We start from the raw sequence: 25,620 nt of genomic DNA on the forward strand, positions 1-25,620 counted from the left end.
GTCGCTCTGGCCACCCACCCAGAAGCCACTTCCTGACAGTCTGAGCCAGTCCCTCACCTTCAAAGATCATTCCATTCCTCTCTTCAGGAACCAGTTCGCAGGAGTGGTTTAGCTGTTTAGCTGGGGAGGATCAATGTGATGAGAAGGGATGACCTCCTTTGTGGGAGCTGTAGAAGTTGGCCCTGGGCCAGACGTCTCCATGCTACCATCAAGGGGGACACAATCTGAAGGGAGTGTCCCTGAGCGTCCAAGTGAACCAACTGAAAACCTCCCCACCTCTGGACTGACTTTAGAAATGACAACCCACCGTATTCAGCTAGTCTGATCAGGGTTCCTGTTTCAACCAAAGTTCTATACATATTTCTCAACAGGATCAAAGCAGTGAGCTTAATTTCCTTATTTTATTCAAAAGACTTAAACATCTGTAAAACATTTATCAATCCATTACCACTTTATTTTTATTTAAATTCAAATGGCAGAAGTAACAAGAAAGTGCACAGGGGCTAATCCCATAGAGTGATGCCCCGGTGCAGGACGGTGCTTCGGCACAGGACCACCCACCTCGCAGCAGCTTTTGCACCAGGTCCCTGACTTCCATCCTCTTAAGTGACACTGTTCAAAAAGTGACACTGTCAAGGATTAGTTCTTACCAGCGGAGATGACCTTTCCAAAAACAAAACCCAGTGACTAGATCTTAAGCCAGCTGGTCTGGGAAAGCTGGTTTCCTGCTCCAGTCCCTTCACCCACAGGGCCGCTCCCCCTCTGAGGAGCACCGGAGACCACACCGCCATCTCAGGGGCCCAACTGTGCACCACACATCTTCTTTGGCAACTTTACCAATGCCACTGGACAACTCTAAAGGTTGGGTTCAACTCAAGTGTTTCGATATTTCATTGCAATTACCTAAGTGTAATTTCTAATAGATGCTAGAACAGGAAAGCCTTCAAGCATGCCTCTAATAATGGCAAGGGGGAAAATCCCGCTAAATACTCACTAAAAGCTTATTAGTTACATACACATACATAATTCAGCTTAACCGCTGAAAACATTAAAATGTTAGCTCCAATTCCTCATCATATCTTCTACAACAAAAGGAAAAAAAATGAGGAGGGGCTGGAGATGTAGCTCAGTGGTGGAACGCAGGCCTGTCACGACAACCCTGGGTTCCATCCTCAGCCCTGCAGAAAACAAAACAGTGAAGATACTAATATCTGGACATTTGTCCATTTTTTCTGGAAGGCTATAAACTCAAAATGGCCTAAAATTCGCCAGAACTTTATACGAATTCTTACAAAAATACCTCAGAACTTATAATTTTAAAATGTTGACAGATTATTAGTTTTTACTCCTTGCTCCATGGATGGAGCCAGTTTTGGAGGTGTGGAAGTTCAGAAGTGCAACTAAGAAATCTTTTCTATCTAAAACAAAACCACCAACTTACAATTGCTGCCACTAAAAATGATAACCGCAACATTCACACCAAGAACATTAAAAGAGGTACCGCAGAAAAAGCAATACATAGCACGTTCACCTAGCACAGATAAATGGTGAAGGTCAGCCAGCAGAGACCTCAAACAGGCACACATGCAAACACTTGTGCCCACACTTGCACGAATGACAAGAGGGCCTCAGCTGAAAACTATATGTACAGTGTGCGTACAACTTAGAAGACACACAACTGAAAACAATGCCACAGCAAAGTCCAGTGAAATGCTAAGTGACAGTCTTAGAAACTGGTCTCTCAGAATCAGCCAGGGATGCTGCTCTAGGAGATGCCCTCCTCCTGATCAGGCATTTCTGTCTTCACCGAGAACACGTCTGCCAGCATATGCTTTGGGATCTCGGAGCCCCGGACCTTCAGGGCGTAACAAGCGTTCTCCACTTTGGCCAGACTCTGTTTCAGGGTGTACAGCTTCTTGGAGACCTCGTAAGGCCCAGTGTTGCCAATGAAGGAGAAACCGTCATACACCTGGCGCAAAAACTGGCTCACTTCAAAGGGGGTGTCGATGTCCCCGTTCCCCACACTGTTAATACACATCCGCATCAATTCTCCAGTTAGATCAGCCACTCCCAGAAGATAATCCACAGGGGTGACTTTCAGTTTCCAAGTGACAAGATGCTTATCTTGTGCATCCAAGGAGGGCTAGAAAACAAAAAACAGAAAGCAATGCACACAAAGAAAGCTCACTGGAGAGCGCATACACGGGAACCCAGCCACCCAGTCCACTGCGTCCAAGAGGAACGCAGAGCCTGTGCAGGGGAAGAGGAACCCGCCCGAGCCCAGGGGAGGAGTGACTAGAGGCCTAGTGACTAGGGTACTCTGAGACTCATACTGCCCCAGGAAGACCAACTGCCTCCAGCTTCACTAGACAGAGGGAAGTGTTCTTCAACATGGCCTCATGACCTGGCAGCACGAAAATCGCCATTCAACTGACAATTATGCAGCCTTCCCAAGCCAGGCGGCTCCTCTCCACTCAGCATTAACCACCATGACTGGAGGCCTCTCACTGCAGCACCCGGGCTCCCTCACACTCCTGCGTCCTTCCTGAACTCGGCCTATGAAATCAGAACCTGGAATCAATACTAAAACCTACCCGTGGACCCTTTACTCAGGAGGATGAGTGCAGCGATCATAACCACATGGAGTGTGTTCCACTAGGAATTACTCACCAGTTCTTTCAGCGCTCCTTGGCGGTTCCCTCTGCAGCCTCCTTAAACATTCCTCCAACCTTCAACTCCCCTGAGCAACCCACTCTACCCCAAGCCTCTTGGTGTCAGTACAGCTGCCTACTCCCTGGCATCGCCTCTCCTGCAGACAGAGCCTCACTGCACCCCCAGGTGCTCCGCCCTCCCTTCTCCAGGTCAGGGGTCCCTCTTGCTTTGAGGTTGACACTTCCAAGGACCTCGAAGCATCTCCTCCCACCTCTTCCAGCACCTTGCTGCACCTGGCAAATTATCTTATCTAAAACCTCAGTCTCCTCATCTGTAATATGGATAACAGGACCCTCTCAGAGGTTATTTTATGGATTAAATGAGACAGCACTGACCCCATTCTCAGCACAATGCTCCAACACAAGTACACACTCAGTGCTGGCAGCGATCATCCACGTGCAAACCCTCTCTCCACATCATTCCGGGTCACCTCTGTAGTGGTGACGTCAGACTAAACTCTACGAGCCCTGGCTAGGTGACGGTGCAACTACAGCCGAGACGGCAGGAAGCAGGAACCGCACAGGTGGGCAGGTAAGAACTGTACTTATATAACCTGATGAACTAGCGCACTATTCTTCAGAGATGAGTGCATTCCAAAGCCTTTAAAACCACATCATGAATACCTGCCATGTTGCTATCAGAGACTGGCACTTTTTAGAAAAGCAGGTTGTGTGGGGTAGGGGGGTGGAGATGAGTGCATTTACTTTACTGGGTTCAATCCTTAGCACCTCATAAAAATAAAATAGGGGCTGGGGATGTGGCTCAAGCAGTAGCGCGCTCGCCTGGCATGCGTGCGGCCCGGGTTCGATCCTCAGCACCACATACCAACAAAGATGTTGTGTCCGCCGAGAACTAAAAAATAAATATTAAAAAAAAAAAATTCTCTCTCTCTCTCTCCTCTCTCACTCTCTCTTTAAAAAAAATAAAATAAATAAAATAAAATAAAATAAAGGTATTATGTCCAACTACAACTAAAACAAAGCCATTCATAAAAATGAACTTAAGGAAAACATTAGTTCTTTGTTTCTACCATGATATGGAGGTTATAAATAAGTTGATTTTAGAGAAAGAAGCATGATTTAAAAATTAACAAACTTCAACTAACAAATTGGCAGCAATATCTTCCTGAAATTTATTAGTGAAAAAAAGCAATTTAAAGTACAGTTTTTCAAGATGGATACTATAGTATTTAGGGTGAAATACCATGGTATTGCTAATTTGCTTTATAACGGCTTAATTAAAAACATTTAGAAAAAGTAAATATGTCACAATGCTAACAACCACTGAGTCCAGCTTGTGGGACAGGGCCCTCACTTTTTTTTCTACTCTGTACTGTTCTGTATGCTTGAGACTTTGTAATTTTTAAATTAAGTCAGTTTGACAATATCCTCAGGAGGCAAACCAGAGCACAACATTTGCCCTATCAAATCTCAGCACCAAACACCCTCAACATTAAAAGGAAATGCCATTTAGGAACGTGGCTCAGCAACCTGACAGTGCATATGACGACACAGCACCATGACCTAAAACCACCTGGCACCGAATCCTGGCACGGCAAGCGCTCTGCTCCCAGTCTGTCTGCTTCCCTGGACACTCCCGTCTGGGGAGGAGGGAGCGGAAGGGGCTGTGGCAATCCCGGGTGGCTAAGAAGCAGGGTCAAGTGGGTCGCTCGATTCTCACGGCAGCTCACCACCCTTCGCCAGCAGGCAGGAGCCTCAGCGGAGCTCCTCAGTCGGCATCACCCACTGCAGCACAGCGCAGCGCAGAGCAGGCCATGGGGCCTTCAAGGCCTGGCAGTCATGCCACATGGGCCCGTGTGTCAGACTAGCTTCCAGCTGACCTACAGGAAGTCTACGCCTGCAGCTCCTTCCACCTCCCACCTGCCTATCCTGACTCTCTGGTGCTAAAAATAATAAAAGGAGGGGAAAAAGGCAAAAAAAAGGAAAAAATTTTTATCAGAATTTTATGTCAAAAGATACATCATTCAAAACGGCCCTCCTTGTGGAACTGCAAATTGGTGCAACCACTCTGAAAAGCAGTATGGAGATTACTCAGAAAACTTGGAATAGAACCACCATTTGACCCTGTTATCTCACTCCTCAGTTCATATCCAAAAGACTTAAAATCAGTATACTACAGTGACACAGCCAGGTCAATGTTTATAGCAGCTCAATTCACAATAGCTAAGCTATGGAACCAACCTAGGTGCCTTTCAACAGATGAACAGATATAGAAAATATGGTATGCACAATGGAATATTACTCTGCCTTAAAAAAGAATAAAATTATGGCATTTGCTGGTAAATGGATGAAAGTGGAGAATATCATGCTAAGTGAAATAAGCCAATCCCAAAAGCCAAGGCCAAATGTTCTGACGTGTGGATGTTGGCTCATAGAAGTCCTTTGGATTAGACAAAGGGGAATGAAGAGAAGGGAGTGGGATAGGAATAGGAAAGAGACTAGAATGAGTTGGACATAACTTTCCTATGTTCATATATGAATACATGACCAGTGTAATTCCACATCAAGTAAAACTAGAAGAACAGGAAGTTCCACTCATGTATATATAATATGTCACAATACATTCTACTGTCAGACATAACCAAAACAAACAAAAAGAAAAAGGGCTCACCCTGTTGCCTCAGTGTTCTTTCTATCCTAAAATCCAGAAAGAAAAAAGAAAGAGTGCTTGTTTAAAAAATCTACCTGCAGGGACTGGGGTTGTGGCTCAGCAGCAGAGCGCCTGCCTAGTTCATGCGGGGTGCTGGGTTCAATCCTTAGCACCTCATAAAAATAAGATAAAGGTATTGTGTCCAACTACAACTAAAACAAAATATTTTTTTAAAAAAATCTACCTGCAAAAAGTTAATTCACAAGAGCTACATAAATTCAGACATAAGCATCATGATCTAAGTGATTCAGAGCTCTCACTATGCAACAACGACTTTACTGGATCCCTCGGGTACGGAGTATGTAAATGGCCTCACTACAAAGCTTCAAGTCAAAGCCTCTCCAACAAGGCTCTGAGGCAGCACCTAGCACAAGGGGCCACTGCAGCTCACTTTGAGAAGCCATGGCAGAGAGACTTGGCAGAGGATTGGATGCAAAATGCCTGGTTTCAAATCTTAGTGCTGCCTCTTGGCTGTGTGGCTTTTTTTGGTCCTGGGGATTAAACCCAGGACATAACCACTAAGCTACACCCCTGTCCTTTTGTATTATTTATTTATTTTTAAATTTTGGACAGGGTCTCACTAAGTTACTTAGGATCTTGCTAAGTTGCTGAGGCTGGCTTTGAACTTGCAATCTTCCCGAAGGGATCACAGAAGCAAGCCACCATGCCTGACTTGTTGTGTGACTTCTTGTTAGCTATTCTTTAAAAGCCTAATTCCTTCTCTGTAAAATGAGGTGATAATTCTTATCTCACAAGGTTAATAAAAGAACTAATAACAGTGTTTGCTTTGGGCAGAAAATTGTTTCTTTTCCCAATGTACCCCAAGCTGTTCCTCTTCTATCCCTAACTAGAACATTTAAAAGCCCTAGTTCCCTGGCTGAGAATCTGAAATCACATGGATCATGCCCCATCTCAATCTTCTCCACATGGAGCTAGTCCATCCCCTATGACCATTAAGCCATTAAGTATACTATACAAATAAGAAATATTTTAAGTTCTCACAGTCTTGTTTTCTTTTCCACTGTCTTCTGTTGTAAATACCAACTCTTTATTAATTTCATCCATACTGATTAATGACCGTGTTTTGATGAAGTGTTGAAAAGAGACAGCTTCCACATATTCCTGAAGTCCTGAAAAACAAACAAAAACAATCACTAAGGGAAACTAAACGTATAGAACTGTCACAGTCGGAGACTTCCCCCGACCACCCATCTCCACAGCAGAGTCCACCAGGCCTGTGCTGGTGAAGGCGGTGCACACTTTTTCCCAGGCCTTTGTACCAAGCCTAATGGGGCTGACCACCCCGGCTCTCATGGTTAGCTAGCTGGAGCAAGGCATGTGCTCTAGTGCTGTCCCCACTGCGTCCCCAGTGCCTTGCACAGAGCAGACATAGAAACACAACTAAATGAAGACATCCATTTTTAAAAAACGGGGTATTGTAAAATTATGTTGTGGAAGAACACTTAATAACTAGGAATACGCCTGTTATGAAAACCTACAAAACGCAGTAGGAGCACAGGTTCACTCTGGGAGGTGAAGTTCTGCAGAGGGTGGAGGGGTGCTGGCACCACTGTGGACGACTGATACCAGGTGCTGCCGGGACCCAGCTCACAGAGGGGACCCCATCACAGGCACTGCACCTTGGGCTCTTCTTGAGTGGTTACAGAGGGTCCTGCCTGCACTGCTTTAATCATGTCCCCTAAAGTCTGACATGCTATATCTGACCTTCAAAAAGCAATCATCTAATGAGTATCACCAAGTATTGGTCCTGATCTGGTCATGTCAAGCCACTGCGGAATAGAACAATTTATGAGGTCAAGTTTTCTTGGTCCAGTGTTTTTTTCTTTTTCTTTTTTTAAATTTTAGATTTACTTAATTAGAATGCATTTCAATTCAGAGTACACATACACAGCACAATTTTTCATGTCTCTAGTGATACAGGAAGCAGAGTCATACCATTGGTGTCTTCATATGTGTACCTAGGGTAATGATGTCCATCTTGTTCCACCATCTTTCCTACCCATGCCCCTCCCTTCCCCTTCCTCCCTTTTGCCCTATCTAAAGTTCCTCCATTGCTCCCATGCCCCCCACCCCCATTCCCATTATGGATCAGCATCCACACATCAAAGAAAACATTCAGCCTTTGGTTTTTTTGGTCCAGTTTTCTTAAAGTGGCACGAATGTTTTATGAAGTGATATTAACTTCAGAAAAAAGTCACATGGTAGAAAAAAAGCTGGACCCCTCCCCATACTGTCTACCCTGCTGAACTTGACATTACTTCACACATAGCTATTTCTAAGACCACCAACATTTTTAGCAATACAATATTATTCTTTTGTATCACTCGGGAGCACCATGTTGCAGAAGCAGATAGAAATCTTGTTTGATTGCCACATAATGTAGCTTCACTAAGATGGACTTTAAAACAAACATTTCAGTAGGAAGAGCAACTCGTAACACTCCCACTGCCAGAGCAGAGACCACGGCGCCTGCTGCACAGTATTCACACGGAGCTCCAAGCCAGGAGGTTGGTTCCACTCAATTTTACTACCTACAAATTAATTTGGTGGGGGGGTTCCTGGGTATTGAACCAGGGGTGCTTATCGACTGAGTCACATCTCCAGTCCATTTTTAATATTTTATTTAGAGACAGGGTCTCACTGAGGCCTAGTGCCTCGCTAAATTGCTCAGGTGGCTTTGAACTTGCAATCCTCCTGCCTCAGCCTCCTGAGCTGCTCAAATTATAGGCATGTGCCATCGTGCCCAGCTGCTAGTTTGCTTTTTGACTGATTATTGGCTTATTCTGTTACAGTCTAGATCTAGGAACCTAGATTTAGGAACGTTCCCCAGAAGTCCATGTGCTGGGATATGTAGCAAGTGGAAGGAATGGACTGAGAGCTGTAATCCCATCAGTGGATTAATCCAGTTAATGGATTAGTGATCTGGACTCACTAGGTGGTGACTGCAGGCAGGTGGGGCATGATTAGAAGAGAAAGGCACTGGGGCCTGCCCTTGGGAATTCCACCTGGCTGGTCAAGAGCCCAGCAGCTGTCCTCTGCCCCCGCCCTACCACCTAGTGCTCTGCCTCTCCTCAGGCCAAGGGCAGAGGAGGCCCTGACCACAGGACTTAAGTGTTCTGAACCATGAGCCAAAATAAACTCTTCCTCTAAGCTGTTCTTGCCAGGCATCTGGACGGTGGTGGTGAAAGGCGAGCGTGGCTCCACCTGTCACTGAACTGACTCCTCCTCAACTACGCAAGGCACTCTAACTCACGGTGCCTACCCCCAGCTCAGCTCCCTTCCTCCTCTTGCATGTCCACAAATTCCTTAAAAGGTTCTGTTCAACCAAGTGACACAGACCCAAGAAGAATGTCCTTGTATGCCACAGATGACCTGGGAAGGCAGAATCTCAGCCTTTCACTGAGCCCAGGGGTCCAGATTAGACACACCTTCTCCCTACTGGTCTCTGTAAGCAAAACGGCAATTTAGCAAGCAATGATTACTCACCATAAAATGAATTCTGTCACCCTGCTTAGAGAACAATGATGATTAGAATCCTTTTGATTTTGTTTTTAGAATTAGTTTCATTATTGCCAGGCATGGTGGCACACAACTATAATCCCAGAGGCAGAAGGATCATAAGTTAAAGGCCAGCCTCTGCAACCTAAAGAGGCCCTGTCTCAAAAGATAAAAAGGACTGGAGGTGTGGCTCAGCGTTAAAGCACCCCTGGGTTCAATGATCAGTCCCACCAAAAAAAAAAAAAAAAATCTTAACCATTTTTAATTGTACATGTCAGTGGTAATAAATACATCCCTAATAGTGTACACACCATCACCGTCTCACCTTGTGTGGGGTGGAGGCTGCTGGGGCAACCCAGGGCCTGTGCATGTCAGGCAACACTCTATCACTGCACTACGTCCCCAGCCCCTCCAGAACCCCCTCATCTTGCAAAATTGGAATCTTCTTTTAAGCAGCATCTCCCGTTTTTCCCTCCTTGGATACCAGCAACTACCGGTCTTTCTGTCCTGGTTTTGACTACAGACCTGGCATAAGGGGAACCACAGTATCTGTCCTGTGACTGTCATTTCACTTAGCTTAAAGTCCTTAAGTCTCATCCATGGGCATCAAGAGTCAGAACAACCTTCCTCTGTGAGGTGAAGAAACACTCAATGGTATGCATAGGCCACATTCTGCCTCTCTGTCCACCCTCACTCAGGTGGGTTCGGGTCACTTCCAGCTTTTGAAGAATGCTGCCGTGGACAGGGGGCAAGCACCCGCTCAAGCCCCTGCTGTTAAGTTTCATGGATCTTTACCCAGAAGCCCTGGATAAAACTGCTAACAATAAAAATAAGACGTGCACAACAAGTCCTAGGCTGCTTTCAGTGCCCATGGAACCTCGCTTGGCTGCATTACCGACAGTCAGTCCTTTCTTCATAAAGACAGCTGAGGCCTGAAGTCAGGTGAAAAGGGCTGTAATTCAAACGCTCATGCCTTCCCCGGTTTTACTTGCTTTACATGCAGCTCCACATAAACAAGCGCACTGTTCTCACCTTTTCCCACTGAATTTCCACTACAACTTTCCCCAATGCTAGATAAGCAGAGTGCTTATCTAGCAGGCATGAGGCCCTGGGTTCTATCCCCAGGACCACAAATATTTGGAACTATCTAAACAGTTGTATTTGACTTATAGTTATTTTGGATTTGAGTCCATTTAAAAAAATATATTCTTACAGAGAAAACTCAGAATCAGAAGTCCTGATTTATTCATTGGGAAAAAGTCATGCAGAATGAGAGGACCCAAAATGTATCTGTGGTGCCACTCTCTGTCAGACATGGGTAGCTATCTGATGTTAGGTCTCAGGTTTTCCTGAGGTCATGTTAAGTTGTCATTGGGACATTCAGGATATGTTTGACAAAAGTCACTTCAGAAGTAAGGTGGCCAATTCTGTTCCACAGAAATTAGGTTTCATGTTGTATCACTGAGAAAGTTCAAGGACAACTGGCCCAAAACACCGAACGGCATTTTGATCACAAGTAGGTAAAAGGATGTTTAGACAAGCTGTGCTTCAACTTGATGACAAGGACATCCGTTATGTTCAGCATATAATCCCCAAGGTGAAAATTCTCAGCCTACTGCCACATGTCATCAAACAATGCCTTCCCTTTGCCTTTACCTTGGATAAAATCCAATCAGAATTATTTACAGAATCAACTTCCAGTAAGAGGGACGTCTGGAGGCTGACTTCATGTAATTTATTTTTCTCCTTGTTTCCCTATTGGAACATATACAGGGAAACTCAATAAAAGGCTTCCAATTATCTTTGCTCATTCTTTTTTTTTTTTTTTTGTAGTTGTAGATGGACAAACTGCCTTTATTTTAATTTGTATGTGGTGCTAAGGATCGAACCCAGTGCCTTGCACATGCTAGGCAAGCACTCTGCCAGAGCTACAACCTCAACCCCTCTCATTCTTATATTACATCTTAAGCAATATACATTCAGCCCAGTTCTCCATCAAAAACCAAATGCAAGGGCTGGGGTGTAGCTCTGTGGTGGGGTGCTTGATTGGCCATATGAGAGGCCCTGGTTCTATCCCCAGTGCCAGCAAAACAAACAAACAAACAAACAAACAAAACATATAAAAGTAAACAGGCGAGACAGGCTTTGTAATAAATTGCAACCTCACATCTCAACTTCATTCACAAGCTTATGATGCTTTCTAGAAACTGTTTTCCACAGGACTCAGTGTCCTGCCCTGGGCTGTGCCTGAGAGGAGGGAAAGCAGGTGTCCACATGAAGGCTTGCAGGATGGTAACAGCAGTGCCACTCACAGGCACCAAAAGGGAAACTGAGCAGGTGAGTCAACGTGGTACCCTCTGGTAACAGATTGCGAACAACCAGTGTGGGGGACATGTACAGGAAGTCCCGACATATGCCAAGATACAGACAGCCTTGAAAACATGATGCTACCTGAAAGCAGCCCAACTCAAAAGGCCACATGTTGCTTAACTATATTTACAGAGGAGAAATTCATATAGACAGAAAGGAAATTAGTAGTTGCTAGGACTTGGGGCAATGGCAGATGATGTGGCAGCACACTGTTGTGTGCTCCACCACAGCGTGATGGAGGAGAGTCTTGTGAGGAGAAGGGTGGGCCTCTCTGACCTGGTGCACTAGCCCCAAAACAATGAGAAGACCCATCCTTACCAAGTGAGACCTGAGCTCCAGAGAGCCCCAGGAAAGCAACAGAAATGTTCAGAGGTATAAAGAGGTTTGAAACACCTCCAGGGTGGGAGCTGATGTCCTCCACCACCCTTTGAATTATAAAATCACTTACAAATTAGCTGAATACTCTCAAATAAAATGAAAATCTCCACAAAAAGTTTAAAATCTAGGAATAGGCATATACCCAAATTTTCCACTAAATCAAAACGATCCAAAATTACCACACCGGGCAGAGAAAAATACTAGTCATCTAACGTCTCTTGTTCTCCTTGGTACAGAGAGACCTTATTTCCTGCTCTCCTCTGCAGTAGGGTGTGGCTGTGACACTGGCACATAGGAAGTGGCCAAAGTCCCTCCTGCAGGTCCACAGTTGCCCCAGAAACCCTCAGTACCTCCCTCCACTCTCCTCCTTCCCCAGCCTCAGTCCTGTGCTGACGCCCTGGTGGTTCTGACACTGATGACAGTAGAAGCTGGACAGCCGCATCCCTGAATGACCAAATGGGCAGAGCACGCTCAGCACCACTACTGCACAGCCCACATTGAAAAGAGAAGGAAGTCACTTCCACCTTGGCAAGCTACCAGGATGCCACCGGCCAGTCATTTGTGTCCCCACTTGGCTTTACCTTAACTCACCAAGGTCTCTGGCACTTCTCTTAAACAGATACAGATATTCACACCCTACTTTGTTTTCTAGTATGCCTTCCCAGTTTTGCTAATATACTGAAACTATCATATTTCTCTGTATGACTATAATGGACTTCAGAACTTATTGGAAAATACTTGGATTAAGTGTGATACATTTATATTGATCAATTCCAGCTACTGTGTTTAAGAAATAGCTCCTGGAAACATTTTCTTTTAGAAAAAACAACAGTAAAATTAAAAACTCACAAAAGCAAACCATCAGATAAAGGATATGGTTGGGGGGGGGAAAGGGTCTTTTTTTTTTTATTTTTTTTTTTAAATATTTATTTATTTATTTTTAGTTTTCCGCGGACACAACATCTTTGTATGTGGTGCTGAGTATCGAACCCGGGCCGCACGCATGCCAGGCGAGCACGCTACCGCTTGAGCCACATCCCCAGCCCCGAGTCTTTTAAAAAAATAGTTTTATTCTTCATTCTTTCAACATTTACAAGTACATACAAAAATAAAACCTTTGCAGAGATTTGAGTCTACATTCCAATAAGGGAGAGGAAGACAATGAAGAAACAGTGTAAGTTGTTTGGTGGTATGAAAAAAGAAAACAATTAACATATGCTGGTTTATAAAGAGAACCTTAATATCTGGGGTAAGCAAGACAGAAGCCCTTACTAGGACTAGATTCTAAAGTCAAGAGGTAAACTGAATCCACTCAGAGACACCAAGGACACCCTTGGTGGCTTATTACCTTGGGCATAACTTCTGTGAGCCTCGATTTCTTAACTTGTAAAATGGTAAAAATAATTTAGGGGTACTGCAAGAATTGAAAGAAATCATGAATATAAAAATAGTGGCTTAATTTTTTAAGCCACTCCAACAAGCTCGGTGCGGTGGCACACGCCTGCACTCCCAGCTACTTGGGAGGCAGTCTTAGGCCAGCCTGGGCAACTTAATGAATCAAAAAAATAAAAACCATGGTGGTGTGGGGGTACAGCTCAATAGTAAAGCACCCCTGGGTCAGGTACCCAGTACAAATTTTAAAAAGGCTAGGGACAGAGTTTGGTGGCAGAGTACCGTGGGTTCAATCCCCAGTACTACCAATCAATTAAAAGGAAAGAAAGCAATGTGTTGGGAACAGACCTTCGGTTTTGCTCTTGTTCAATACAAGGATACTCATGTCTGAACTCCACAATACCCCTTAGGAAATGGCCTGTGTGCCACTATACTTAATAGGCATAGAACTCTTTTAGTTCAATGCCAGAACTGTTTTATCTCCAAGTCAAAAGAACAACTACTTGGAGTAACACCAAGACAAACAATGACAAGCAGCAGGCATTTCATAAGCACCTTATTGTTAACATACTCTAATAGTAAATAGTCAATTTTATTAAATAAGTGTCAGAAAATTTTTTAAGTCCTGGATACTCTTTGGCTGTTTTATTCCTTAACTTTAAAAACCTTTATTGCTTCAATTGAAATAACTTTAAGGACTTTCTGCAGCAAAATGGGCTATAAGGAATCAAATCCCTACTTTTTAAAATCCACGAGTAGGTTATTCTCAAAGAAAACTCCAACAAGGGCCTAAAACAGACTATATGGTATGCACGAGCATCCTCAGTGACCCAGTGAGCAGAAGTCTAGAGCAGCTGTGCTCATCCCACTCCCTCCCAATCTGAGAAACACCACTGGCAACCAAGGCAGGCCACACCGCAGAGGTGCAAGATGTCTTTGGAGTGGTTATGCATGTGGCCCTGGATGCTGGCACTCTTTCTCCACCCCTCACCTGTGAGTTTAGTGAAGGACATGCCAAGTAGAGCCAATGGGCCAAATCTCAAATGTCCCACTCGGTGCCTGGGGAATAGTGCAGAACAGAGCCTAGCCATAACCTGGTAAGAAACCTGGAAGCTTGATCCACACATGAAAAATGACATCACTTCTCACATCTGCAACACCAACACTGTGATGAAAACACACAAGCTTTTATAAAGATACACAAGAGTGTGTGTATGTGTGTGTGTGTGTGTGTGTATGCTACCAGGGATTAAAGTCAGGGTACTAAACTACTAAGCCACATCCCCAGCCTTTTAGATTTTATTTTGAGACACGGTCTCAGCTATGTTGCTAAGGGCTTCCCCAAGTTCTGAGGCTGGCTCTGAACTTGCGATTCTCCCACCTCAGCCTCCTGAGTGGCTGGGATCACAGGCATGTGCCACTGCACCAAGCAAAGATACAAGTTTTAAGGACAGATCAAACTGACAAGTGGGGACAACTGTGGTCAGCTTTTATATGTTGCCATTAAGTTTTTGCACGACAGGTTTCCTGCATGATGTGAAGGAAACAATGCCAGGAACACAGAGCTCTTCAAACCCACCTTCAGTCACTTAAGCCAACAGGAAGCTCCAGAGACCTGCAACTGGGACTCTGTTCACTGTGATGCAGTGAGACAGGCTGTGCCGCCACTTCAATCAAAGTCTTTCTGGAAACCTGGCTCCCCAGCACCAACCCCATCAACCAGTGTCTCTCAGGATTTCACGTGCACACCCACCACAGCTTCTGCTGAGACCGGCTACCTTTCCACTGCTCCAGGTGGCGCTCTAGCTGTGGGAGGTGAGGTGGCCATAACTCACCAGGTCTCTCTTGAGAGCACGGCACTCAGGTACAAACACACTGCTCCTGCCTCATCTCTGACAAGATCCATACCCAACTGCAGCCTGCAGGGCACTTTGGACAGAGTTCCAATTTACCTTCTCCCCACGGCACCTCCACTAGGAGGAACAAAGGTGGAGTACAAGAGTGTGAGGCAGAGATGGCCAACAACTCCGCCCACCACCAGCCAGGAATGAGGGCCAAGGGAAGCCACCAGAGGTTTTGACAGAGAACACCACCCCTAAGAATGCATGGCTCTTCCACTGAGCACACCACACCTGTACCACAGCACTGCCAGAAAGGGAGGCACTGCCCATGTGGTCCCCAATGCAAAGAGCCCCCTTGGTAAAGGAGCAAAGAACTCGTGTGTCAACACCAGCTTTTCTTGGTTTTAAGAAAAAATGAGGTGCAGTTTACCTATGCACTACAAAGTCAATAAATGAATCTTCACGTGTGTTTATCTATGTAACCACCCAGATCAAAATGTAAAACATTCCCATCACCTCAGGAGGTTCCCTCATGCCCCTAGTCAACTACTCTGCCAGCTACTCCATTTCCTGGAAACCACTGTCCTCCCTTCTGTCTCCCACATCAAACCTGCCTGCACTCACACATCACCTAAGAAGAAAGACACTGCAAGTGCTCTTCTGGCCTGCTTATTTTGCCCAGTGACCATGAGATTCCTGTGACACTGCTGCAGGTATTTGCCATTTTTATTGCTTATAGTAGATTTCATAAAACTATATCACTCACATATCTACTTTCCTACTGACAGACACTGTGGTCACTGTTCAATTCAGGCATTATGACAAGAGCTGCTACGGGCCTCTTCATGTCTTACGTGGTGTGCAACGTAGGCTCAGGTCCAGATGCCGCCAGCTCATCCTTTAAGTCACTGCTCATCTCTGTAACTGGGCCACGCTGGGGGCAAGGGGAGCTCACTGTGGTCCTACTTCTGTGTTATGCAGTCAATCAGGACAAGAGCACCTTCTCATATGCACATCAGCCATTTGGACGGTCTTTATTTAGGTGGGGAGGGTAGCCTCTGTCCAAGTTTTTTCTTCATTTTTACAATATTTTTCTTTTTGATGATTTATAAGAATCTTTATCCAAACGTGTATTTTAAATGTCTTCTCTCATGTTTCAGCTTGCTTTTTCACTTCCTTATTAATGACTTTGGAGAAATAGAACGCCTTAATTTTAATGATATTCAATTGATCCACTGTTCTTTAACAGGTGCTGTATTCTGTCATTCTGAACTCTTTCCCGAACCAGGTCATGAAAATAGCTCAGATATTTTCTGCTAGAAGCTGGGCTTAGCTTTCCCCTCACCTTCCCACCAACATCTTTGGACTTCTCACCCCAGTGAAATCCGTCTTATCTGAGGTGGTGCCTTCTGACAACACAAACTGAATGCATTAAACCATGCTCATTATTGTTGGCTATTATTTAAAAACAAATAAGCCCCTGATACGAACTAACAAATGACAGAATTGGGTCCTTAACTCCTCTGGGAATGGCTGCGACAACTCCTCGCAGACCTGAGCTTTCATTTTAGTCTCCAACAGTGTAGCTCACCTCCAAGACCCCACTGCACACACAGCCACCATCTGCCACCAAAGCTGAAAGACAATTCATCATTTCTGATAAACAAGTGCTAAAACTAGACACACTCTGAGCAGACGGCAAGTGAGCACGTGTCCCAACCCTGCTGCAAGTCCTGGGTACACCCGGTTGGCATAGCACCTCTCTCAGCAATGGACTTGAGTTCAGAAGAGGACAGAGAAAGGAATGAGAATTCTGAACATTCATTCAACTCATGGGACAGCGGTGAGCACTAAAATTCTTTAAAATAAACAGATAAAACCCAACCCTATCCCCAGGCTCCCAGATGGAGTCACAGTGGGAGACGTTTGGGTTCATCTGGCTGAGGGACAAACTCTCCTCCATGAATTACCAAAGTACAAACTGAGAATCACCGTGACTTTCCTTTAGTGAGAAATGAGATGTGCCCTGTCTACTGAATAAAACCAAGAAAGTTCATTCTACTATCTTTATATTTTCAATTATCTTATTAGATCAGTCAGAAACTATTGTTACATAGTCAGAAAAATAAAGCCAACTGAATGTTTTCAGATTGTCTTCACATTACCCAAAAGACCTTGTTTTTTTTTAAACAGCCAATGTGATTTTACCAGATATCAATTAAAATTCATGCAACTCACACATAAATCATGTAGCATTTTTTCTAAAACACAGCTGCCACTGAGGTGAAGGCAGACTCACCTGTGGTGATGGCTCGGTGGAACTGATGCATGTCTTCTCCTGACAGCTCCTGGGCTACCTGCAATATTTTTTGTCTGACACCATCCAATTTAACTTCTGATTCAGTGAGTATTTCTTCCATATCAGGAGCACTATAATTAAGATATTGGAAACTTTTAGAACTTCAGCCAAATGCTTTAATAATGAAAAACCAAAATCATCCAAATATGAATTAACTGGGACTAAATATTTATGTATTTGGATACTTCTAACCCTTATCTACAATTATATTTTATTAATAGGATGGAAAATGTTGTAATATACTACTAGGTACAAAAATTGATTTTAGACAGGTAAGAAAAAGATTAACTGCCACATTCAATGAATAGGTATGGCATATCTGCTTCCAGTTAATGGAATAAAAATTAGAGTATTAGAGACTTATCTTAAAAGTTCTAAATGGTGGTGCATGCCTGTAATCCCAGCTACTCAGGAGGCTCAGGAGGAGAATTGCAGCCTCAGCAGCTTAAGGACCCTCTGTCTAAAGAAAATAAATAAAAATGGCTAGGGATGTAGTTCAATAATAGAGTAACCCCTGGACTCAACGCCCAGTTTTAAGTTAGGGTTGGGGATATGGCTCAGGAATGGAGCACTGCAAGACACTGGGTTTGATTCCCAGTATCATGCAAAAAAAAGTTTTAAGTTAGTGAAGGAATATCTCAATAATGCTTTTGATAACAAAAGGCTATCACAGTTGGCCTTACCTAATGCTTGATAAGATACACAGTAGAATATCAATCACAGCTATCCCTCTGGAGTGGCATCTAGAATTTGCAACTAGAATCTCTTTTGGAACAGGACCCAGACATATAAGCTGGGGGCTTTAGGGCAGGCACCTTCTACCCCACATGGAACAGAGAAGCAAAGGAAGCTGGCCAAATGAAGTATGAAGCAAAGGAAGTGGCAACAGTGAAAACTGGGAGACACACAGCAGCATCTGCGTAATCACTGTCGCGCACTTCCCTGCTCTGTTTAAGCTACTCTAAGGTGGTTTCTTTACTTTCAGCAAAGACATCAAATACAGACAGTCTGCCTAGAACAAGAACATAGTAAGCTGGGCGCAGTCGCGCACACCTTTCATAGTTCGGGAGGCTGAGGCAGAAGGATCATAAGTTCAAGGTCAGCCTCAGCAACTTAGCAAGACCCTGTCTCAAAAAAGGGCTGAGGATGTGGCTCAGTGATTAAGCACCCTTGAGTTCAATCTTTGGTACCAAAAAAGAACGTAAAGTCCTAAAGGAAGACAATAATAGAAAAGTCAAACAAAGAAGAGCTTTCAAAGACAAGCAGTTGACAGTACCATGTGCTACAACAGGTAGAATAAAACAGCAGTGTATACACTACAGTTAACAGTATGAAGGTAAAAGAACAACTTTAACAACTGAAAGAGTGCAATGAGTTGGAAACAAATGAGAATGACCATACCTTAACATTTATTTAATATTAAATTTTCACACCTATTAATAAAGTAAAATTTGAATGTATTAGGCTCTAATAAATAATCCAAATTTTATTTTCCCAAATAGCTATATCTGAATGATTGATCTTCATAAAACAGAAAATCCCTGGCTGCTCCAAAATCAAGAATTTTCCCCACCTATTTTTAACAAAACATTTAGTTTTAAAATGTACTTGCTAATACTCTCTGATCCCAATATATTCCAAAGACACCACATCTGACAGCAAGTAACTATTCATTGAGATATAAAAAACATATGTAACTGTATCCAACTGTAACAAATTTTAAACAGGCTTACGCACCTTGTAATCCTATGGAGGAGAAAAATGGTTCTTTTACTTTCAACGGTTATGTCCCGGCTGAGTTTCACCAGCCTCTCATACTTGTCATGCCGTGCATCCAGCTCCTGCTGAAACGCTGAAAACACAGTTGACCGTAAGCAGGCGGGCGCTCACTCAAGCCCTCATGCAGCAGTGGTCGAAGCCACCTGCCTTCACTTGACAAGGAACATGAGCAGAACATGCAGTCACTTAGTCTCAAACCAGGAGGCAGGACACTGTCCTCCAAATACCTTTCTGTACATGACAAGGAGGCACAGAAACACACCATTCCTGAATCCCTGAGGCTAACAGAGCTCATGAACTGCATTAAAGCAGCACTGGTGGACTAAAATGAAGATGAAAGGAGCTTTGTGAACCAAACCTTGGTTCCTTAAAAGCTAAAAATATGACTATCACACATAAGTATCTAGTAACACCCCAGTCAATTTATTATAAATCATGTGAACCTGGGGGCTGGGCTTGTGGCTCAGCGCCAGAGCACAGGGTTCGAGCCTCAGAACCACATAAAAATAAAATAAAGATATTGTGACCAACTACAACTAAAAAATAAAATATTTTTAAAAATTAAAAAAATAAATAAACCATGTGAACCTAAAATGCACATTATTTCACCTTGTTACTATACTGCATTCAAACCAAATGTACTTGAAAAAATACTATTTTCAAGAAATAAAGAGGGAAAAAAAGATTGAAAATTCACAATCATTATGTGAATTGGTTTTATTTTAACTTCAGAGCTAAACCATACAGTATTCAGCAAAGACCAGCTGAGAACTGAGTCAGACAACACAGGATGTGAGAAACCTAGAAAGAGGGGCTGAGGCTGGGGCTCAGTGGTAGAGCACTTGGATAGCACATGCGAGGACGGGGTTTCATCCTCAGCCCCACATAAAGATAAATAAATAAAATAAAGATATTGTGTCCACCTACAACTAAAAACAATATTTAAAAAAAAAGAGAAGAGAAATCTATAAAGAGGGGGCTGGGACACAGCCCACTGATGGAGTGTCTGCCTAGCATGTGCAAGACCCTGTGTTCAACCCCCAGCACCACACTTTAAAAAAAAAAAAAAAAAATGGAAAGAAAGAAATCAATCCGGGGCTAGGGCTGTAGCTCAGTGGTTGAGCGCTTATCTTGCATGTGTGAGGCCCTGGGTTCGATCCTCAGCACCACATATAAATAAATAAATAAATAAATTATAAAGATTTTGTGTCCCATCTACAACTAAAAAAATACTTAAAAGAAAAAGAAAGAAATCGACCAATCAATCTAGGAAGAGGAGAACCAAGGAGAAAACTAGAAAGTAAGAGTTCCCAGAACAAGGGAGACTGAAAGCAGCTGTGGTATCCAGTTAATTTACAGTCTGATGATTCATTCTGTCACTGTGAAGAGACCAGAGTCCCCACAACACTATGTAACCACGAGAGTCTCCTTCCCCACTTTCACTCCTCTTTTCCTTCGTGATTATAGAACAAGGCATTGCACAATCTCTAAAACGTCTCGCCCCAAACATCCTTTGCTTGTATGTGACCACTCTGACTCCTATCCTGTTTTTCCTGATCCTGTATGAGCAATTACTGCTAAAGGCACTACTGAAGGGAATTTCTGTTTATACTGGTGAAATATAATTGCTTTTAAACTAATAAGTTTTCATTTCTTCTGCTCAAATTGCTTTTGACAAATATTAGGAAAGATTTTTATTCTAGGGGCTGGGGATGTGGCTCAAGCAGTAGGGCGCTCGCCTGGCATGTGTGCGGCCCGGGTTCGATCCTCAGCACCACATAACAACAAAGATGTTGTGTCCGCCAACTAAAAAATAAATATTAAAAATTCAAAAAAAAAAGATTTTTATTCTAATTGCCTTTATTTACAAAAAAAACTAATATAATACTATCAAATACAAAGTGTTTTTTAAGCTTCTTAAAATAATCAACTCTTCACCATTAACTGCTGTTTCAGTCTCAAGATGTTTTCTTTACTAAAATTTATACCAAGTAACAAAATTATTTTTATTACTTTTTATTTTTTTTATTTATTTTTTTTAAATATTTATTTATTTTTTAGTTTTCGGTGGACACAACATCTTTGTTTGTACATGGTGCTGAGGATCGAACCCAAGCCGCACGCATGGCAGGCCAGCGCGCTACCGCTTGAGCCACATCCCCAGCCCCTTTTTATTACTTTTTAAAAGACCCCATCTGTGGCACTGGGTATACTTACAATGGAGAAAAAGGTTAATTTAATTGAAAGAAAATGTTTTACCTTTTCTAGAATAAAGAAAAAAGCTCATTTTATTATACTACACAGAAAATACACATATATAAATAACATTAACTAAAACAGTCCAACACCAGGAGTCTCTAGACATATTAAGATCACCTGCAGGAAAAGTAATGCGTAGAATCCAAGATATTCAAATAGTGAAATCACACCCTCCCTGGCCTGCATACTGCTTTCCTGCTACTCCTGATTCACACTGCTGCCACTCTGTAACACCATTCCCACTGACCACCTCATGATCCACACTTCATCACTCAGATGCCAGCGGATGCGTGAATGGCAGCTGCCCCTTCTCGCTTCCTCTCTAGACCCTGACCATGCTTTGCTGGTCCCTTATTTCCCAGCATTTATGTTTCACCAGCTAACATTATATTGTCTACTTATCAGTGTGTTAACTGGTTCATTCATGAAGGCAAGAGCTCTATCCTCACCACCGCATCCTCAGAGCACAGGACATCGGTGAAGGCCCAGAGACAGATGTTGAAAAACACTTGACTTGCTAGCTAAAGTCACCGTAGTACAACATGCTGGACAAGAACACATCTACAGTTTGAAATGAATCCACCACCTGCCAGTGGAATGCTATTTCCCATAAACAAAATTTGTGAAAAGATACTACAAACCCACCTGCCCTCTGAGCACTAACTCCAGCACGCAATGAACTGTCCTACCCTGTAACTGTGAATAGCAGCCTTTCTAAATGGACATTATGCTGCTGGAATTCAAACTATAACTATTCATTAGAGTTACTGATACAAATCAGTTCTAAAGCACTGTTCAATGTGCTGCACGGCCTTCCCTCATGTCCTGCTACCTGCAGAAAAGCAGCACGATCCATTGGCAACTAAAAAATATTTAAAAAATAAAATTGATATTGTAAAATAAGATTTTAAGTTTCTTTACTCTTATGCATCAACAGTAGTAAAATATTCATCTAATGACTCCTTTTAATGAAGTAAGTTTTGTACCTTTGACAGCAAAGTATTTCCTGAAGCACCTTGGGTTTAAGTTTAACCAACCACATCATCTCATCACATTTTCTCTGTAAGATAGTGTTCTCATTGAAGACCTTCCTGGGGCTGGGGCTGGGGCTGGGGCTGGGGCTGGGGCTCAGTGGTAGAGCACTTGCCTGGCATGTGTGAGGCACTGTTTTCCATCCTCAGCACCACATATAAATAATACAAAGTTATTGTGTTCATCACAACTTAAAAGGAAAAAAAAAAAAAAGACCTCTGCTGAAACCTCCTCCCACAGATCTGTAATGTTTACAAGGACACATGGCAATCTTGGAGAAGGAGAATATTTTAATTTGCTTAGAATACAAAATGGCTAGAAGGCAAAAACTGCACTTAAAAATACTGTTAATATGCACAAAGCAATTATTTACAAAAATGAAGAGGACAAAATCACCTTATTTCTAAATTACATGGAAATCAAAGGTTCTACTAGAAACCAAAATATTCTTAAATTGCAGACATGCCTTATTTGGGTTCTCTCACAAAGGAGGCTCACAATGAGCATTTTGTGCAAAATATAAAGACATGCCCACCTTCATGAACATGAAATGTGATCATAAAATGACACAAACTGCTTACAAAAATTAACTTTAATTGTCATCCATAAGATAAAATAGCTTTTCACATACAATATGTATATCTCCAGAAAATAAATGCCTTTTTTCACATTGATGACTTTTTCCTGTTCTTTGCTTGTCTTCCTGTCATCATGGCTTCACCAAGCTGTAACTGACACATCAAAATTGTGCACACAGGCTGGGGATAGCTCAGCGGCAGAGCACTTTTCCAGCATGCACAAGGCCCTGGGTTTAATCCCTAGCACCAAAAAATGATCATGAATACATACAGCATACAACCTGATGCTGGTACACATGGACACCGTGACATCCTCGTGCCAAGGAGCACACCCATCACCTCACAAAGGTCTATTTTTATGTGACTGAGAGTATTTCAGAACTACTCGGCAAATTTCAAGTATCAACTTTCCAAATTCTCAAGCATCATCATTGAAATGCCCATAAACCACTTACTTTTCTCATTAATGACCTTATTTCAGAAGCATTTTCACTCCAAAGACCCAGGAAGTTGCCTGGCTTATAGGGAATCGACAGATGTGTTCTGCCAAGAATTAAAAAGCAAGAACTTAAATAAACTATTAGCCAAGTTAGTAGCTGGCCAGGACCTCAATTATAATTTTTATAAGCAGCTTTTATTACTAAGATGAAATTAGGCGAAGATTTCATCTAATATTTCAAGGTAATAGACACTTATTATTTAATCATACACTATATTATGAAAACTTCAAGGCTCACTGTGAGCTGGATGTGGTGAATATAAAATTAGTTAAGATACAGTTGTTATCCTCAAGGAGCTCAGACCAGTATCAGAGATAAAACAAATAAATAAGATGTAATTGTGCTATAGCAAATATATATATTAGATTTAGCTAAGAGATATCAATAACCGTCTCTTCACTGGGGGGATGGATAATTAACATGTTTACCACCAACAAGCTACTTGAACCAGATCTCAGAGAAAATCATGATTCACCAAATAGGCAATGAAGGCACTGAGTTAGGAGCAACTCCAAGCTGAAGAACTATGTGCTCCAAAGCAGGCAGAAATGCAAAACATACCAGAAGTAGCTAGTGCTATATGGGAATGTGAAGTGCAGAACACTAGACTTGCTAGTTTCTCCCCAAGTATGTAGCTGTATCAGTATGCTCTCTGTTCAGTTACAGCTAATTTTCTTGAATCACTGGAGATCACTGTAGATACTGTGCTAGCCTCAAAATACTGTGACTCTCCCCTTTTAAAAAATGAAACCTAATTCCTTTCCCCTTAAACATGAGGTGGTTTTAAAACTGCCTTGCTAGCAAATACAATGTGGTAAAAGTGACAATGTGTGATGTCTGAGGTTTGCAGGTTAAGGACCCATGGTTTCTTCCTTATTCTCTTTAGGGAAAGTAGGTACCATTCATAAGGACACTCCCGCAGCTCTATGGCCAGGAACAGAGAGCTGCTTGTAGTCAGAAGGCTTATACTGTGAACAGCTCAATCCCTCAAGCCCCAATCTAGCTTCCAATGACTGCCAGTCAGAACCGGCCAGGTGAATACCTTCCTTGTTACTGAACCACAGAAACTATGCAGTACAGGTCAGCAGACAGAGGGGGCAGAGAAGGTGTGTCTTGTGGCTTCAAAATGGGGAGAAACCTGACCAGTTTAGTAGGCTGAGAACAAGGCGACCATGGATCTATACGCGTACGTAATCCACTAACAATGGTCCCTTCCTGTGTCAGGTCACAACAGTCTGCCTTCAAAAGACTGGTTAACAAAAGTAACACACACTGAACACGAACATGCTAGGCAACCAGCCGAGGAGTCACGACCAGGCCCAGGGCAACGTCCAGGCCCGTGCTGTGCTCAGTACCCACTGCCGTTCACTCGTGCCCTCATGCCAGCGTGGGGGCAGCGGGCCCTGGAGTCACGCCTAGACTCCAGGCTTTCCAGGCAGAACCACCCGCGTGCCCACAGCGGCAGCCCAGGAAAGCAGGTGCACACGGACGCGCCGCGGCCGGTCCCCGCCCGCCAGCCCGGGGCACTTACACTTGAAGGCCAGCATCACCGGCGACGACGCGCTCACATCCTTGCCCTCTCTGCGCTGGCCGTGCGGGAAGTTGTCGTGCTTCCTCTTCCTGAAGCCGCCCGGGCCTGTGCGGAAGAGAGGGGCGCTAGGTGGACTCGCGCCGCCGCGCCCTCCCGCCCCGGCCTCCCGCGCCCGGGATCCCCGGGCCTCCCGGCGGCGGGCGCGGGCGCGGCCGCTGCGATAGGATGGCGGCGCAGCCCGGGACCCGACGGTCACCGCGCCCGCGCCTGCGCCCGAGCCCTCCGGGGACGCCACCTTCTTTGCCGCTCATGTCGGGCTGCCTTCGCTGGGACGCGCGGAGACTACAGACGCAGCACGGCGCCCGCGCCCTCTACAAGACAGGACAAGGGCCTGCGGGAAAACCGCGCGACGCGTGACGGCCACGCACACCGGAAGCCCGCTCGCGGCGCTCCCCGGCCGCGCACACTTCCGGCTCCGTCGCCGGCGTTCCCACGGCCATGCACACTTCCGGCGCGCGTGCTGAGTCCTCGCCGGCTCTCTCCCGGCCGCTCTCATTTCCGGCCCCGCCGCTGGAGCATCTCCACCGCCCGGCGCAGCCGACCTCCGCGCAGTGCCCGCAACCTCGGCGCGCAGGTGCAACTGTAGCCCGGAAATCCGACGGGCGCCGGCGAAGTACCTGGGCCCGCACTCGGTCGCCCT

The 25,620-nt window shown here is 44.0% G+C and overlaps 1 protein-coding gene across 1 annotated transcript; it reads right to left on the reverse strand.

Annotated features, from left to right (window-relative positions):
- Positions 1-382: 382 nt before the first annotated feature.
- Positions 383-25,620, reverse strand: Tsnax (translin associated factor X). The gene is made up of 6 exons (XM_026413059.2): positions 25,216-25,620; positions 24,921-25,025; positions 18,979-19,093; positions 17,182-17,312; positions 6,385-6,512; positions 383-2,143 (listed from the first exon to the last, which is right to left on the reverse strand). The coding sequence occupies exons 1-6, from the start codon at positions 25,229-25,231 to the stop codon at positions 1,766-1,768; spliced, it is 873 nt and encodes a 290-aa protein (XP_026268844.1). The 5' UTR covers positions 25,232-25,620; the 3' UTR covers positions 383-1,765.

The sequence above is a fragment of the Urocitellus parryii genome, chromosome 9, assembly GCF_045843805.1.
Source record: "Urocitellus parryii isolate mUroPar1 chromosome 9, mUroPar1.hap1, whole genome shotgun sequence".
Classification (NCBI taxonomy): domain Eukaryota; kingdom Metazoa; phylum Chordata; class Mammalia; order Rodentia; family Sciuridae; genus Urocitellus; species Urocitellus parryii.

Coding starts and splice junctions, on each gene's coding strand:
- Tsnax (XM_026413059.2), bottom strand. Junction 17,313..18,978: donor CTCCTCCATAGGATTACAAG/GTGCGTAAGCCT, acceptor TCTTAATTATAG/TGCTCCTGATATGGAAGAAA. Junction 6,513..17,181: donor CCACCGAGCCATCACCACAG/GTGAGTCTGCCT, acceptor TTTGTTTTTCAG/GACTTCAGGAATATGTGGAA.